Source organism: Phocoena sinus, chromosome 17 (assembly GCF_008692025.1).
Source record: "Phocoena sinus isolate mPhoSin1 chromosome 17, mPhoSin1.pri, whole genome shotgun sequence".
Lineage (NCBI taxonomy): Eukaryota > Metazoa > Chordata > Mammalia > Artiodactyla > Phocoenidae > Phocoena > Phocoena sinus.
Genome location: NC_045779.1, coordinates 59154571 through 59168998, shown reverse-complemented (window position 1 = coordinate 59168998; position 14428 = coordinate 59154571). Strand labels below are relative to the sequence as shown.

At 42.6% G+C, this 14428-nt stretch overlaps 1 protein-coding gene across 2 annotated transcripts in view; it reads left to right on the top strand.

Moving 5' to 3' along the window:
- The window catches only part of SAMD12 (sterile alpha motif domain containing 12), a 460979-nt gene that overhangs the window by 244411 nt on the left and 202140 nt on the right, over positions 1-14428 (top strand). Inside the window, exon 5 of one of the 2 annotated variants that reach the window (XM_032610388.1) lies at positions 2173-2246. The exons of the other annotated variant lie outside the window; for it this stretch is intronic. Coding sequence (XP_032466279.1) covers positions 2173-2246 — 74 coding nt within the window. The remainder of the gene's footprint in view (positions 1-2172; positions 2247-14428) is intronic. 2 annotated transcript variants of the gene reach the window in all.

Genomic DNA, 14428 nt, shown 5'->3' with positions numbered 1-14428 from the left:
AGTAATTCCTATTTCATAGCAATGACGTGATGATTACACGAGATTTTATGTGGAAACTATACAGCATAGTTCATGGCATACTCTGTGAAAGTGGGTTGGCAGACGTATTCTATAAAAAGCTAGATAGTAAGTATTTTAGTCTTTGTAGGCCATAGAGTGTCTGTTGTAACCACCACATCATGGGAGAACAACCACAGTCAATCTTAAATGAATTGGCATAGTAGTGTACCAATAAAACTTTATTTACAAACACAATTTCTAGTCCAGAGTTTGTGGACCCTTGCTTCATAGGGTCAAAAATGTAAACTTTTTGTCATCATCATCAAGATTATTGTTTTATTCTTAGTATCTTCCCTTTTGAGCTGTATACTCTTCCCTCAACCCCAGGGACACTATAGTATGGAACCACTCCTGGGGTGTCGTTTTCAGTGTCTTTCTTGGCTACAAATGCATGGATAGTGTAAAATGTAATAGTAACTCTGAGAGTTGGGTAAATAAGCAGTAGAAAACAATGTTCCAACTGGAGGGTAAGGCTAACGACGATAGTAAACGCTGCCATCTTCAAAGGTCTTTTTTTTTTTTTTTTTTTTTTTTTTTTTTTTGGTACGCGGGCCTCTCTCTGTTGTGGCCTCTCCCGTTGCGGAGCGCAGGCTCCGGACGCACAGGCTCAGCGGCCATGGCTCACGGGCCCAGCCGCTCCGCGGCACGCGAGATCTTCCCGGACCGGGGCACGAACCCGTGTCCCCTGCATCGGCAGGCGGACTCTCAACCACTGCGCCACCAGGGAAGCCCAGCCTTTTTAAATCAGTGCCTACAAAATGAAAAAAAGAAGAGTATGATTGTTTACCAAGGCCAGTTATAGCTCATTAAACATTAGTGTTTCCCGAAGGGCTGTTTCCACATTGTCCAAATATATGTGTCAAATTTTAGCTGAGAATTACATGACCAGATGGACTTTTCCAAAGCTCCACAACACAAATTAGAAACACTATTTTCTAATCCAAGAAGGCTTTTCAGAACCATGTGTACAGATTGAGTATTTTAATCCAGTCACCCTCACAATGATACTTCAGCAACTGAAGTAGGCCATCTGAATTGAAATAGGCCATCTGGTCCACCACCTTGCTTAAAGAAGGAAGTCTTTGTAGAACACAGCAATAGACTCTTTGAGAAAGTTTCCAATCTCACTTTACAGTTTGGGGCACCAAGACCCAGAGAAGGTTAGAGGATAGTCTGTGGTTACACAGCTAGTCAGTGGCATAACTGAAGCTAGATCCCAGTCTCTTAATTCCCAGGCTGGTATTCTTTTTTCTCATTGTTTTTATTAAGGTATAATTTACATACAGTAAAATTCATTATTTTTAGTGTACATTTCTGCAAGTTTTAACAAATGCATACAGTTGTATAACCACCACCACGGTCAAGATGTGACAGTTCCATAACTCCAAAAAGTACTCTCCCTGGTACCCTTTGTTGTCAACCCCCCTCATCACCTCCAGCCTCTGGAAGCCACCTATATATTTTCTGTTCCTTTAGTTTTGCCTTTTCCAGAATGTCATATAGAGGGAATCATGAAGTCTGGCTGCTTTCACTTGCTATGATGCATTGAGACTTACCAAAGCTGAGGGTATATGTCACTTGTTCATTCGTGCTCACTGTTTAGTATTGAATTGGTCTGATATACCACAGTTTATCCATTCCCCAGTTGAAGGACATCTGGGTTGTTTCCAATTTTGGCAACTACTAATAACACTACTAGAAGCATTCACATACAGGTTTTGTATAAACATCAGTTTTCATTCATTAGCTAAGTACCTAGAAGTGGGATTGCTGGGATGAATCATAAGTATACATTAAACTTCATAAGAAAATGCCAGGCCAGTATTCTTAGGATGATAAAAATAGAAGAACAGCATTATGGAGATTTTCTGAAAATCACTGCATCTTTGCAGCTGTCCTACCTAGCACTTCTTAGAGCCACCATTATTTTGAGAGGGCCCTGCTTTCCTGGGAGTTTCTAATAAGTTGTCTCAAGGTAAGTTTAGGTCAAGTGTGTTTACAGTTCACTCATTAATTCAATTTAAAAATTCTGGCATCAATGTACAGGCAGTAGGATATGGTTTTCCCCAATTGTCAATGAGAAATGCTTCCTTTGTCTCTTTTCTGAGGAAGAAAATCTAATAATATTTGCAGCTCCTGGGAGAGAAGACATGAGCCAGTCAGATTCCCTCTTATGCGTTCATGAGGTATGTCTGATGGCCCTTTCTAGTATCTCTCAAATTACACTATTTAATTTCCAGGCTTCTCCACATCTTTTATTCAGCTGTGCCACTGGTGTTACAAATCTGATGCTCACATATCAGTTCTCTTCATACTTGGCTTTTCTGCTTCATCGTTGGATAGCCTTAAGCTTTTCCTCCTTGGTGTTCATCTCTTCCATGAGCGTGGTCATGACTCTCTTGGTTCTCCCCTTCTGTTTGTAGTGACTCCTCCTCGGGCAGGTGGCTTGCCGCCTTCCTCTACCACTCCCCAGATGTTGATGCCCCCTGGGAATGAGTCCACTCAGCTCTTCTCATTTTGCATGCTCTCTGAAGAGTCTCACCCACACCCATCGCTTTAACCATCCCCTACTTCAAAGTTACTTTCAAATACATCTTAGCCCTCTATGAAGCTTAAAAGATGTGAACCTCTGAATATTCCACTGACATCTCAAATTTAAAATATCCAGAGTCAACCCCATCGTCTTTCTCACCATCTCCCCAGCCAATTCTTCTCCCTGTGTTACTTCTCAAGGTTATTAATGCCTTCCTCACACCATCACCTAAATGAAGAAGGCTTAGAGTCACTCCTTTCCCCACCTACTCATGTGTAATCGGTGACCAAACGCTCTGAATTCTGCTTGTAAAATGGCTTTCCAGTCATTCCCCATCTCATTCCCATCCTTGCCACTGTGTTAAATCATCCCTCTTTGGCTCCTTCCCAGGCCATTAGAATAACCTACTAGTTATTATTTGATCTCCAGTCTCTGCCCTGCCCCATTCACTCTCCTTTAATTAACTTCCCACTTCTATTGCCAGAGTTAATTTAAATATATTTCTGACAACGTTATTTCCCTCCTAAAAGCATTTGATGGCTCCCAGTTGCCTATGGAATACAATCCAAATGCTTTAGCATTTCATAGAAATCCATTTTAAGGCATTTCATAGATGTATTCACTTTGGGCAAGTTACTTGTCAGAGATTAAGATTCCTTAGTTGTAAAAATGGGGATAGGATGTATTTCACGGAGCTGTTATGAGTATGGTATAATAAAACTCATGAAAGGACCAAGCCGTGGTGAGATACGACCTCTTCTGAGAAGCCTTACCTTATCTCTCAGGCAGAACCAATCATTCCCTCTTGTTCATCACTAAGCGCTTTGTTCACACTAATAGTCTATTCATTACACGGTGTCTGTTGAGTATCTATTTGTTCTTCCATCCAGTGAGCAACAGGCTCTGTGGTAGGTACTAGGGATAAAAAGGAGCACCCAATCTAGCAGTAGGGATAGGATATCAATGCCGTGGTAGAGATGCATAGGTGTAGAGTGGTGGCACGGAACTGGAACTTAACCTCATCTGGGAATGGGGGGAGACTGTGAAGGAAAACTTGCCAAAGATGTAGCTCATGAACTAGATCTTGAGGGATAAAAGTCTTGACAGATGGACATGAGCTGGCATGAGGCAGGAGGAGAAGCTTGTCCAAGAGCATGGGGGCATGCAGTCTCTTTATCTCCCCTGCAGATCATGGGCAACCACAGTTGTCTTCTGATTTTGCTGTGCTCTCCTACCTCCTAGTACAGTGTCCCACAGAGAGTGGGTCCTCTGTTTAAATGTATTTTGCTGATTTCAATGTAATGGTTGCCCTTTTCTCTTATTTACCAGCTCTATTTCATTTTCAACATCATCTTCTCAAAACAGTGCATGCAGTATAAATTTTAAATGGATTTGTAATATACGAGAGAGACTACAAAGCCATTTTGCATTATCCGTGAGCAGAATTGCCAAAAGTATCTTTTATTCCTTTGTGATCTTTTTGTATTGACTAGTAAAAACAATAGCAGTGGCTCTTAAACATGTAAACCTTTGGCAAGGGCTCTTAAATATATAAGCCACCCCACCTACCTTGAGTTGTTTGGCCTAATATTTTGAAGTCTTCAATGTTCTCCTGAGTGCCACTGTCAAGTGCCTGTAGAACTTTTTCTCCTAAAACCCAGTTAATTGCCCAGGGGTTCATGATGGGTGAGGACGTTGGATTCATAATTTTATAGGATTGTGTGCAAATTATTCTTCTGTCACTGGGGTCTTTCACTGACACTTTTTCACTCAGCTTTATTTGATTATGTCCTTTCCCAGTTGCCTCCAAGACAGCATTTCTTCAACCTGCTACCTTCTTGGGCTTTACCCACAATACATTTCCAAGTCTTCACACCCTGTTACACAGATTTTGCAGCTAGGAATATTTCTAATTTTATCAGGTCTTTGAGCCTTCAGAAGAATTCTCCTTGGTATGAGCTTTATATTTAAAGACTTAGGTCTTTAAATATAAAGCTCGTAAACACAGACTTCTTTGGGGGAGTATTAAGCTCACACATCAGTTCATTAGTAGGAGTTAGCATTGTGACAGGTACACCCTAGCTAGCATCCATTCCTATTTCATTTTCATTCTGGAGTCCATTGTGGCCAGTTCATTCAAGAATGTGTTTTGTTTGAAATGAGGCTTGAAGTGAACCCTTGCCTTTAATCTGTTGCAGCCTTCATGGCTGAGAAATAGTCTGCTTATTCCGAGTACCACGATGGTCCCTCTAACTAGCGTATGGTAGAAGTGTTCACACATCTTTCTAATTTGGACATGCTCTATCAGGAATTATCCTTGTCATTACTTCTTCACAACTCAATGTTTTATGGCATCTTTTGCATGGTGAAGAGTTCCTGTAAGGGCACCACAAAGACTCCAAATGCTTCATGTCTGCCTTTGCAGAAATCACCAATCTTGAAATTCTTTACCATTGTTGCGTTTTCATTAAATGTAGTAAATGAAATTTAAAATATATTTGAGGGAATTCCCTGGCGGTCCAGTGGTTAGGACTCCACAATTTCACTGCCGAGGGCCTAGGTTCAATCCCTGGTTGAGGAACAAAGATCCCACAAGCCATGTGGCACAGCCAAAAAATATGTATATATTTGATGTTTCTTGTTTGGACAATTCAAGATGGCCATGAAATTGCATTGTTATGTCACCTTGTGGTTTGTGGATTTGGAGAATCTTCAATGACTGATATTGCACTGAAGAAAGATGATATATGGGTTTTCCACAACTGACATTGGTTCATTTCTTTGGGGTATGTTTAGACCCTGAAATCTTGGCTCTGTGGTATTCAAATCTCCTATGGGCCTTTCGAAAGGTCGTTGTAGTAAGACAATGGCATGTGGACCTGATGAGAGAAAATCAAAGCCATTTTCAAGGATGCAGTGAGCTGTTTCGGCTTTTCTAAGAAGAAATAGAGAAATGTGCCATCTGTGTGCTTTAGAATTTCTGTCCTTAAGATTGTACATGGTCTACTTTCTATGTGGCTTTTTTCTTTGGGGCCACTAATTCTCGGTGCCTGGAGTAAAGTTCTATATAGTGTAGATGTTCAAGCTTCTCCTTGCATCCAAGTTTCTACATGCCAGTTCTAGAAGGCACCACATACATACACTGTGCTATGTATGGCCCAGCCAAGAATTAAAATCTTCAGTTCATCTCGGAAATAACCCCTCCATTCTTCATATCCCTTTTTTGTTTCTTTATCCCTCTATAGTAGCAATAATCATTCAGTAACTCATCTAAAAAATGTTTATTGAGATTTTACCAGGTACCCAGCAGTATATGCTGTGTGTTAGGGATACAGGGATGAATGTGACATTCCTTGACTTTGAAGTCAAGTGAAAGAGACATGAGGAGTAACAGAGGTAAATGTAGAATTCTAGAATCATGTAGGAAGGTCACCTGATTTAGAAGGAATTTTTTTTAAGGGACTTCCATACTGTTCTCCATAGTGGCTGTATCAATTTACATTACCACCAACAGTGCAAGAGGGTTCCCTTTTCTCCACACCCTCTCCAGCATTTATTGTTTGTAGATTTTTTGTTGATGGCCATTCTGACTGGTGTGAGGTGATACCTCATTGTAGTTTTGATTTGTATTTCTCTAATGATTAGTGATGTTGACCATCCTTTCATGTATAGCTGATTCACTCTGTTATACAGCAGAAACTAACGCAACATTGTAAAGCAACGATACTCCAAAAAAGATGTTAAAAAAAAAAGAAGGAATGTATCAGGAAAGTTTCCAAGAGTAAGTGACCTCTGAACTAAGCTAGGTGCTATAGTTAGCAGGGTGTGTTTATTTTCTCTTTAATCATAGAGCAAATATAAAATCGCCAAGATGATAAAAGCTTTGGAGAGGTATACCATGCCATTAAAGTATATTTACTAACAAATCATAGATTTACTACTGAGTGCCTACCACGTGTCCAGCTTTACCGGATGTTTGTGAAATTCAGTAAGCAAGACAGACCTGATTCTCACATACATGGATTTTGTGTTTTAATGGGGAAAGCACTCATCAAAGAAAGAATCATAATAACATGATGAGTGATGTGAAAGGGGATGCTGATTACACTTTGGGGCGTGAGTAAGAAGAGGGAATTCCCTGATTCTGAGGGATCAGGAAAACCTCCCTCAGGGAGCTGAGATCTAAAAGAGGAAGAGGCATTAACTAGGGCAAGTGGGGCTTGGGAAGATGTCCCAGTGAGAGGGAATAACCTGTTCTCAGGTCAAGGTTGAGAAGGGAGCTTGGTGCGTTCCAGGAACACGAGGATGGCTGGTATGATTAGAGGGTGGGGAGTGAGTAAGAAGGGAAGCAAGCCAGCAGGAAGTGAGGCTGGAAGGGGACCCAGTGGTGATATGAATGCCTTGTTTGTTTGCTCTCCTTAAGGGCTTTAGAGACAGTGGGGAGATACTGAAGAATTTGGGACCAGACACTATCCTGATCAGATTTTTGTATCAAAAGAAGAGAAGATGCACTGGAGAAGGAAAAATGGGGCCAGACCTCCAGTCAGGAACCTGCTGCGTTAATCTGTGCAGAAGATGATGACAACCTGAGTGAGGGTGGTGGCAGTTGGGGATGGAGAGAAGCCAACTCAAGAGCCCAGGCGACCTGGGACGGTAGACCGAGACCCAGCGAATGAGAGGGTTGTAAAGTAGCATCCTTCCCTCCTCTGCACCACAGTCTGCCCCCTCAAATCCATGACCCCCCCTGCAGCAGAATTTTGGGGGCATGCTTCTTCAAAATGTAGATTTCTGGGCCTTACCTTGGAACTGTCAAGTTAGGCTCTCGAGCCCAGGCGTCAGTATTTTAAACAGCTTCATCTCTTACACTTATGAAAGCCTGAGGGCCATGGCCCAGCACTGTGTAGATTCAGCACACACAGTACACCAGGTACTCATCCCTCTTGTAGCATCAGAGTAAAACTCCCTTTGGGCTTAATGAGTTTGCTTGTCGTAACCATGTGAACTCAGAGGGAGGCTTCAGCCCTTGGAGTGCATGAGGGTATCTCATCTTAAAGCCCAAAATGGAATGGAGCCCACGTGGCCCTTTATCTGCAGTTCTCAGGAGACAACACCACTGAAATCCCGCATCTACAATCCCCCAGCTGAAATGAAACAAGTTCTCCTGGGCAGTCAGCCCCACAGGGCCACAAAGAAGGTACTTTGCACAGAGCCTCCACTATTTCTGCACGTAGCAGGTATCAGGGCAGAGCTGTCATGGCAGGACCTCCAGTAAAGCTAGAAGAGGGGAGGAGAGACAGAAAAGTACTTGCTTCAGCTCCACCAAGAACAGTTTAGGTGTTCATATTGGAAATCATGGAGGGTTCATCGCTTGGCAGCCATCTTCAAAATCATAAATACCTAATATTAGTGTTAGATACTGTTTTTATTTCTGTACAGAGGCACAGGTTACCAGTTTATCACAAAGGGGAACCTTGGAGCTAATATTGTTCGTGCCCCTATTTGCACATTTGGCATTTTAAATTCCATATTTAGTCCATACAGTAATTTTGCAAGGTAAAGATCATGAACCCCATTCTACAGATAAAGAAACTGAGGCCCAGAGAGCTGCAGTGCCACACAATTAAAAAGTGGGTGTGCAGGGTTCTTCAGAGAAACATAACCAATAGGAGATAGATATATAATATTGTATAGGAGGTATATATATAAGCAGGGGCAGAGAGGGAGGGGGAGAGAGAGATGGATTGACGATTGATTGATTGACTGACTGACTGATTATAAGGAATTGGCCCACATGATTATGGGGGCTAAGAAGTCCCAAGATTTGCAGCCAACAAGCTGGAGACCCCGGAGAGCCAATGATACAGTTCCAATCCAAAAACTGGCAGGCTGAACACCCAAGAACAAGTGTTTCTGTTCAAGTCCAAAAGCAGGGAAAAAACCCAATGTCCCAGCTCAAGGCAGTCAGGCAGGAGAGGTTCCCTTTTACTTGAGGGAGGATCAGGCTTTTTGTTCTGTGCAAGCCTTTGGCTGATTGGTTGAGGCCCACCCACACTGGGGAGGGCAGTCTACTTTATTCGTCTACCTATTCAAATGTTAATCTCATCCAAGAAACAGCCTCAGAGACACAGTGAAAATTACATTTGCCAAATATCTGAGCACCCCATGGCTCAGTCAGGTTGACACATAAAATTAATCACCACAGTGGGTAAGATAACTAGTTGTCTTCAAAACCAATGCGCTTTCTTTCCAGCCTACCTGCCTGCTGTGAAGTATCTCTTCTTTCAAAGATGCAATTTTTTCTTGTATAAAAACTCTTGATGCCGATGCATTTTTAAATGTTAACACTTGAGACTGTTCAAATAAAAGATTTCTCTTAATAGCTTGCTTATGGTACATAGTTATCACTGCCCCTCCCGCATTTTCCATTAGTTGGGGCCGCTAGGAATGGGAGGTGTGTGGTTTCGCTGGGCCGCCTCCTGAGTACCTGAGATTTGGGGGCACTAAGAAATCAAATTTGTTTATCTCCCAACTTGACATCATAATGAAGCAGAGATGCCAGCCCAGCATTTCCTGATGCCCCCAAATATCCTGAGTAATCTTAATCTTGTTAGATCAATGACGTGAAATTTCGCTAGTTGCCATTTTAATTGATTTAATTGAAATTGATTTGGCATAAATGAGTGCACAGAAAATTATTAACAGTGACCTCAAAGGTTTCACGTGTCTGCTATGTAAGACGTGATGGGGCTTTGATTTACACATCTGAAGGCTCACTCTTTCCAAGTTACGCCAGAGAAGTGAAACAGATGTTTAGCACTGAAAACCATTAAACATTGATGAGGGTAGTAAACGGAGAGTCTGAAAACATAAGAGAAGCATTTGACTATACTTTTCAGTTCATCCCTTTCCTATCACGTTGGTTGGTTGTCATGAATCGTGTTTACTATAAACTACATATGTAGATGTTTATTCCTGTAAGTATTGGGAAATTTGATTTTTGTTATTTGTGTCTCTAAAATTCAGGCCACACCGTGGAAGGGAGGAAGAGATGAAATAATAGTAGAATAAATTTCATTGACTTAAAATTATTTTGTATTTTTTTAAATTAATTGATCCTCTCCTGAGGCTTGGATATTTGTTTTGTTACACAAAGAGTCTTACTCTAATAATTTTGATCTAGCAGGATTTGACATATATTTAGGCGTAAATGAACGGCCTGTAATTTTCTTTCTAGTTCTGAAATTTTAGATATGCATTAGCTTTTCTGCTTCCTCTCTCCCTTTCCCTCTTTTTTTCTCCCCACTACACACTTACTTTTTCACTGGAGACTCCTCTCTGCCCACAGAAGAACTGTTAGAAATTTATTAGTTAAAGACCAGTTTCTGCTTCTTTGTCAGGGACAATCCCTTTTAGAGATGATTTTCTGGTTTAATTAAATGAACATGTCACTCAGTCAAATGAATTCATTTATATTTATTTATCTCGTTCTTCAGGCTGGAATTTCTTAGCAGGGTCTCGGGCTCATCACATTTGCTCACAGAATGAACTGAAAACATGTCTCTTATGTCTGTTTAAAAGGCTCACGAATAATTACTCCTCCCCGTAGAATTTGTATAAACAAAGCCAGGATTAGCAAACGTGCAAATAGTTGTTTTCTCTTGTCGAGGTCATCGAGGGATCCATATTTGAGTATGTCTGTGCACACACATGTGTCTGTGTGTGCTAGGGCAGGAAAGTGAGGAATACCCATCACCACAGTCCCTTCAGACCTTAAGAAAGTGCCGGAGGTAATGTTTTAACCACCTGCGTGTCTTTACTTGCCTTTTCAAAATGCTAATGAACGGTGCAAGGTGTAAATGCTACCCAGTCTTTCCCATCAGATTTTTGGACAGATTACCTACTGAGTATAGACTGTGTCTAACATTATAATAGGTGCTCTAGGGTATGAAAATGGAATGAACATACTTATTCATTCACTCATTCAACAACTTTTGTTGAGTACCTACTATGTGTCAGGCTAGGTGTTAGGACTCAGTGATAAACAGCGCAATCCTTGGAACTGGACAAGTAGGGCAGCTGCGGAAGACTCACCAGAGTCTTTTTGGCGTGAGCGAATCGTGTTCCCTTTCCAGAAGGCTGACGCACGGGTTCTTAGGAGTTCTAATCCGCTTTTGTAGGACACCTGAAAGGGGTAAATGCCACCTTGAATTCTTCCAGGAAGAAACAAGTGCAGTTAAAGCAGTTCTCCACCTCACTGAGAGGATAGAAAAGGACGGTGATGCCCACCTGACCTCCGTAGACTTTTATTTAGACTTTCTGGTGATCTCACAACCACAGATATGAACTCCTTAATCACCCGTCCTTTGTGGCAAAATGCTCTGTGCTAAAACACTGTTCCCTCATAACACACGTTGCCATTTTCACTTCTGTAGTACAAACAGGCTTTGACTCCACCTGGGGTTTTGGGGGTTTTGCTTTTTATCTTAAATGGTCTGGAGACAAAACTGGGTTTAAAGGGCTTGAACGTTGAGTTGCCAACAGCTTAACGAGTTACTCCATAATGGAATAGGCACAATTTTCATCTTTAAGTCATCCTTTTGTTTTCTTCTCTGCAGCGTAATAAGAGCTGAAATTATGACGGCTTGGCAGTTTTTACTGTGAGAGACAGTTGCACTGGGACCCAACTGGTCCTTTGAGTTAACCCAGCACTGGGGTTAAGAATTGCCAGTACTTGAGTTCCCTCATCCTTAAAATAGTTCCTGGTAGATACAAAGTGCCGTGACAGTAAAGATAATTGAAATAATTATTACTTATACTCTGGGGAGCCTATCCTATTCAAGCCCTGGACTTAGAAAGAAAAGGCTGGGAAAGAGTTTACTTCTTTGCCCCTTGATACAGGTGTGGAAAGTGTTTACCTTGGTGGAAATCCCACTGCCCCGGTAGAGAGGAAAATGTGATTGGGTGTCTCCAAAGGTAGGAGAATAGCTTCAGCTTAGGAACTCCATCCCAGACTTTATAAGGGCAGCTCATAGAGTATTCGATTGGATATACATTCACTGAGCACGTTAGTATATGCTAGGTACTGTACTAGGCCCAAGACAGTGTCTGCCTTCAAGGATCCTTCAGCCCAATGAATATTCCAAAATATATCATTCATTATGTTTATTATGTATCAGCTCTGTTCTAAGCACTCCATTTACACTGTCATTATATCCTTCCAACAACTGTATGAGATGGGAGCTATTATTATCCCCGTTCAGCAGATAAAATAGCTGAGGCACAGAGAATTGAAGAGACTTAAACCAGGTCACACAATTTAAGAAGTGATAGAGCAAGGGATTGAACCCAGGCTCTCTCCAAAGCCCTGCTCTTAGACACCATGCTACGTGTGTAGCTATAACTGTGGCTACCCTGTGAATATATTTCGTCATTCGTTTGTGCCAAGTTCCATGCCAGGTACTATGGTTACAGTTGGGAACAGAGTAGAAAGGTCCCTGCCCTAGGTGATTTTTAGAACCTGGGGGGGAAGTAAATGTGAGGAAAGAAAGAAGCCTGCATATAAATATAGTCACATCTCATTTAATGCCACCCCCTAAGGCACTGATTCATTATAACTACTTCTTTCTTAAATGTTTCCTTTAAAAAGATTTTTTAGACCTATAACTATCCATATAGTATTACTAACCTGTATATTATCCCTTCTCTGAGCACTTCCCCACTCTGTCATCCAGTGGGCTGCTACAGCACACCTTAGTGTACACACACCCCGTTAACATGGGACTACTGCTCTGGAGTATTTTCAACCAATCAGCAATCTTTCTTCATATTCTAAGGTAATTGTGCTCCCTTCGTTATAGTTATCCTGCTTTGGCCTCTTTTCTTGCCATTTATTTTATCATCTGGTGACCAGTTTTGACTATAATGGCAGAAAGAAAAGGCATGCAAGGGAGAGTGTTGGAACTGAAGCAAAGAAAAACAAAAACTAAAAAGTACATCATCACAGGTGTAAAACTTCAAGTTCTATAGAGACTCACATTTGTTTTCAAGGTTTCAGATTTGCTTTCTATAGGGACTCAAATTTGCTTTCAAAGAAGCAAAGGATAAAGATTAGCAGGCAATTAGGAATTATCTGGACCTAATGAAAGCCAGTAGGAATATCACAAAGTTGGCCACTGGTTGCTGGAAACAATCTACGGCAAAAGTTACATGAGACTTCGTTAGATTTGGAAGAGTGGCTGCCATTGTCCAGTGCCAGAGAGGAATCTCCAAAGGAGCTGTACTGCACTGCCCCCTGCAGCATTGTTCAGTTAGCACACCCCTCTCTGGGGTCCTATCCACAGGAAATGAGGTGTGTATGTGTGTGTGTGTGTGTGTGTGTGTGTGTGTGTGTGTGTGTGTGTGTACTGTAAAGTTGTGTCAAGGGTAATGAAGGAAAAATTGAAAATGCAAAGAGAGGCTCTAAGTTAGACTGGGGCGTAACAGTGACATTTAAGTGGTGACAAGAAAGAGAAATCAGGGTCGCTAGGTAAAGAGTAGGGGAAGAACAAGCAGGCTGATGGAAAAGCGTGTGCTAAACTCTGGAGCACACAAGACGTTAGCAATACTTGGGAACTGAACACAGACCACAGGTTGGACCTCAAGGGAAAGTCACGTGGCCTGGACACAGCAAGGGCCAGATCTTGCAGGGCCTCAGAGCCACAGTCAGGATTTGGAATAGAGTCTCAATAAGTGTAATGAGAAGCCATTAAAGGATTTTAAGCAGAGGAGTGATGAGGTCTCATTTACATTTTTGAAAGATCATACAGACAGCTGTGTGGAAAATGGATTGGACGAGGGCAGGGATGGAACTGGGAAGGTCAGTGACTTGCAGAAATCCTGGTGAGAACAGGTGATGGTTACAACTAGGGTGGTGGCCACTGAACAGGGACAACAGGGTGGCTCTGTTTGCAGGTAGGATCAACAGGCCTTGGTGATGGATTGGGTGTGGCCAAGGGGAAATCCAGGGTGAGTCCAGGCTGCTGGCCGGAGCTGCTACACAGGTGGAGGAGCCTGCAAGGGGGAGTGTGAGACAGAGGCTGGACTGGGAAGTGAAGAGGTCAGTTTGGAACACGTTAAGTTTGAGGTACCTTTGAAACATGGAAGAAAGCGATCCGGTGTCTGAGTATGGAGCTCCAGTGAAGGCTCGGCACAGAACATGCAGGTTTAGGAATCATGAGAGTATGTGTATCAAAGGTGCTGGGGGGGGCGGTGCAGTCACCTGACCAGGAAGCAGTCCTGACCTTTACTTACAGTAAGTCTTGTCTTATGTCAAATAAGAGAGCTGCAGGGGACTTCCCTGGTGGCGCAGTGGTTAAGAATCTGCCTGCCAATGCAGGGGACACGGGTTCAAGCCCTGGTCCGGGAAGATCCTACATGCCGCGGAGCACCTAAGCCCGTGGGCCGCAACTACCGAGCCTTTGCTCTAGAGTCCGCAAGCCACAGCTACTGAAGCCCGTGCGCCTAGAGCCCGTGCTCCACAATAAGAGAAGCCACCGCAATGAGAAGAAGCCTGCGCACCACAACAAGCCCCCGTGCAGCAATGAAGACCCAACACAGCCAAAAATAAATAAGTAAATAAATAAATTTATTTTTTAAAAAGAGAGTGCTGCAGGGATAGGCTCCAAGTGTCCTGGGTGTCCTTCCCTCACTGGGTCGCCCATCCCGGGTCTCTTTTTTTTGCGGTATGTGGGCCTCTCACTGTTGTGGCCTCTCCCGTTGCGGAGCACAGGCTCCGGACGCGCAGGCTCAGCGGCCATGGCTCACAGGCCCAGCCGCTCCGCGGCATGTGGGATCTTC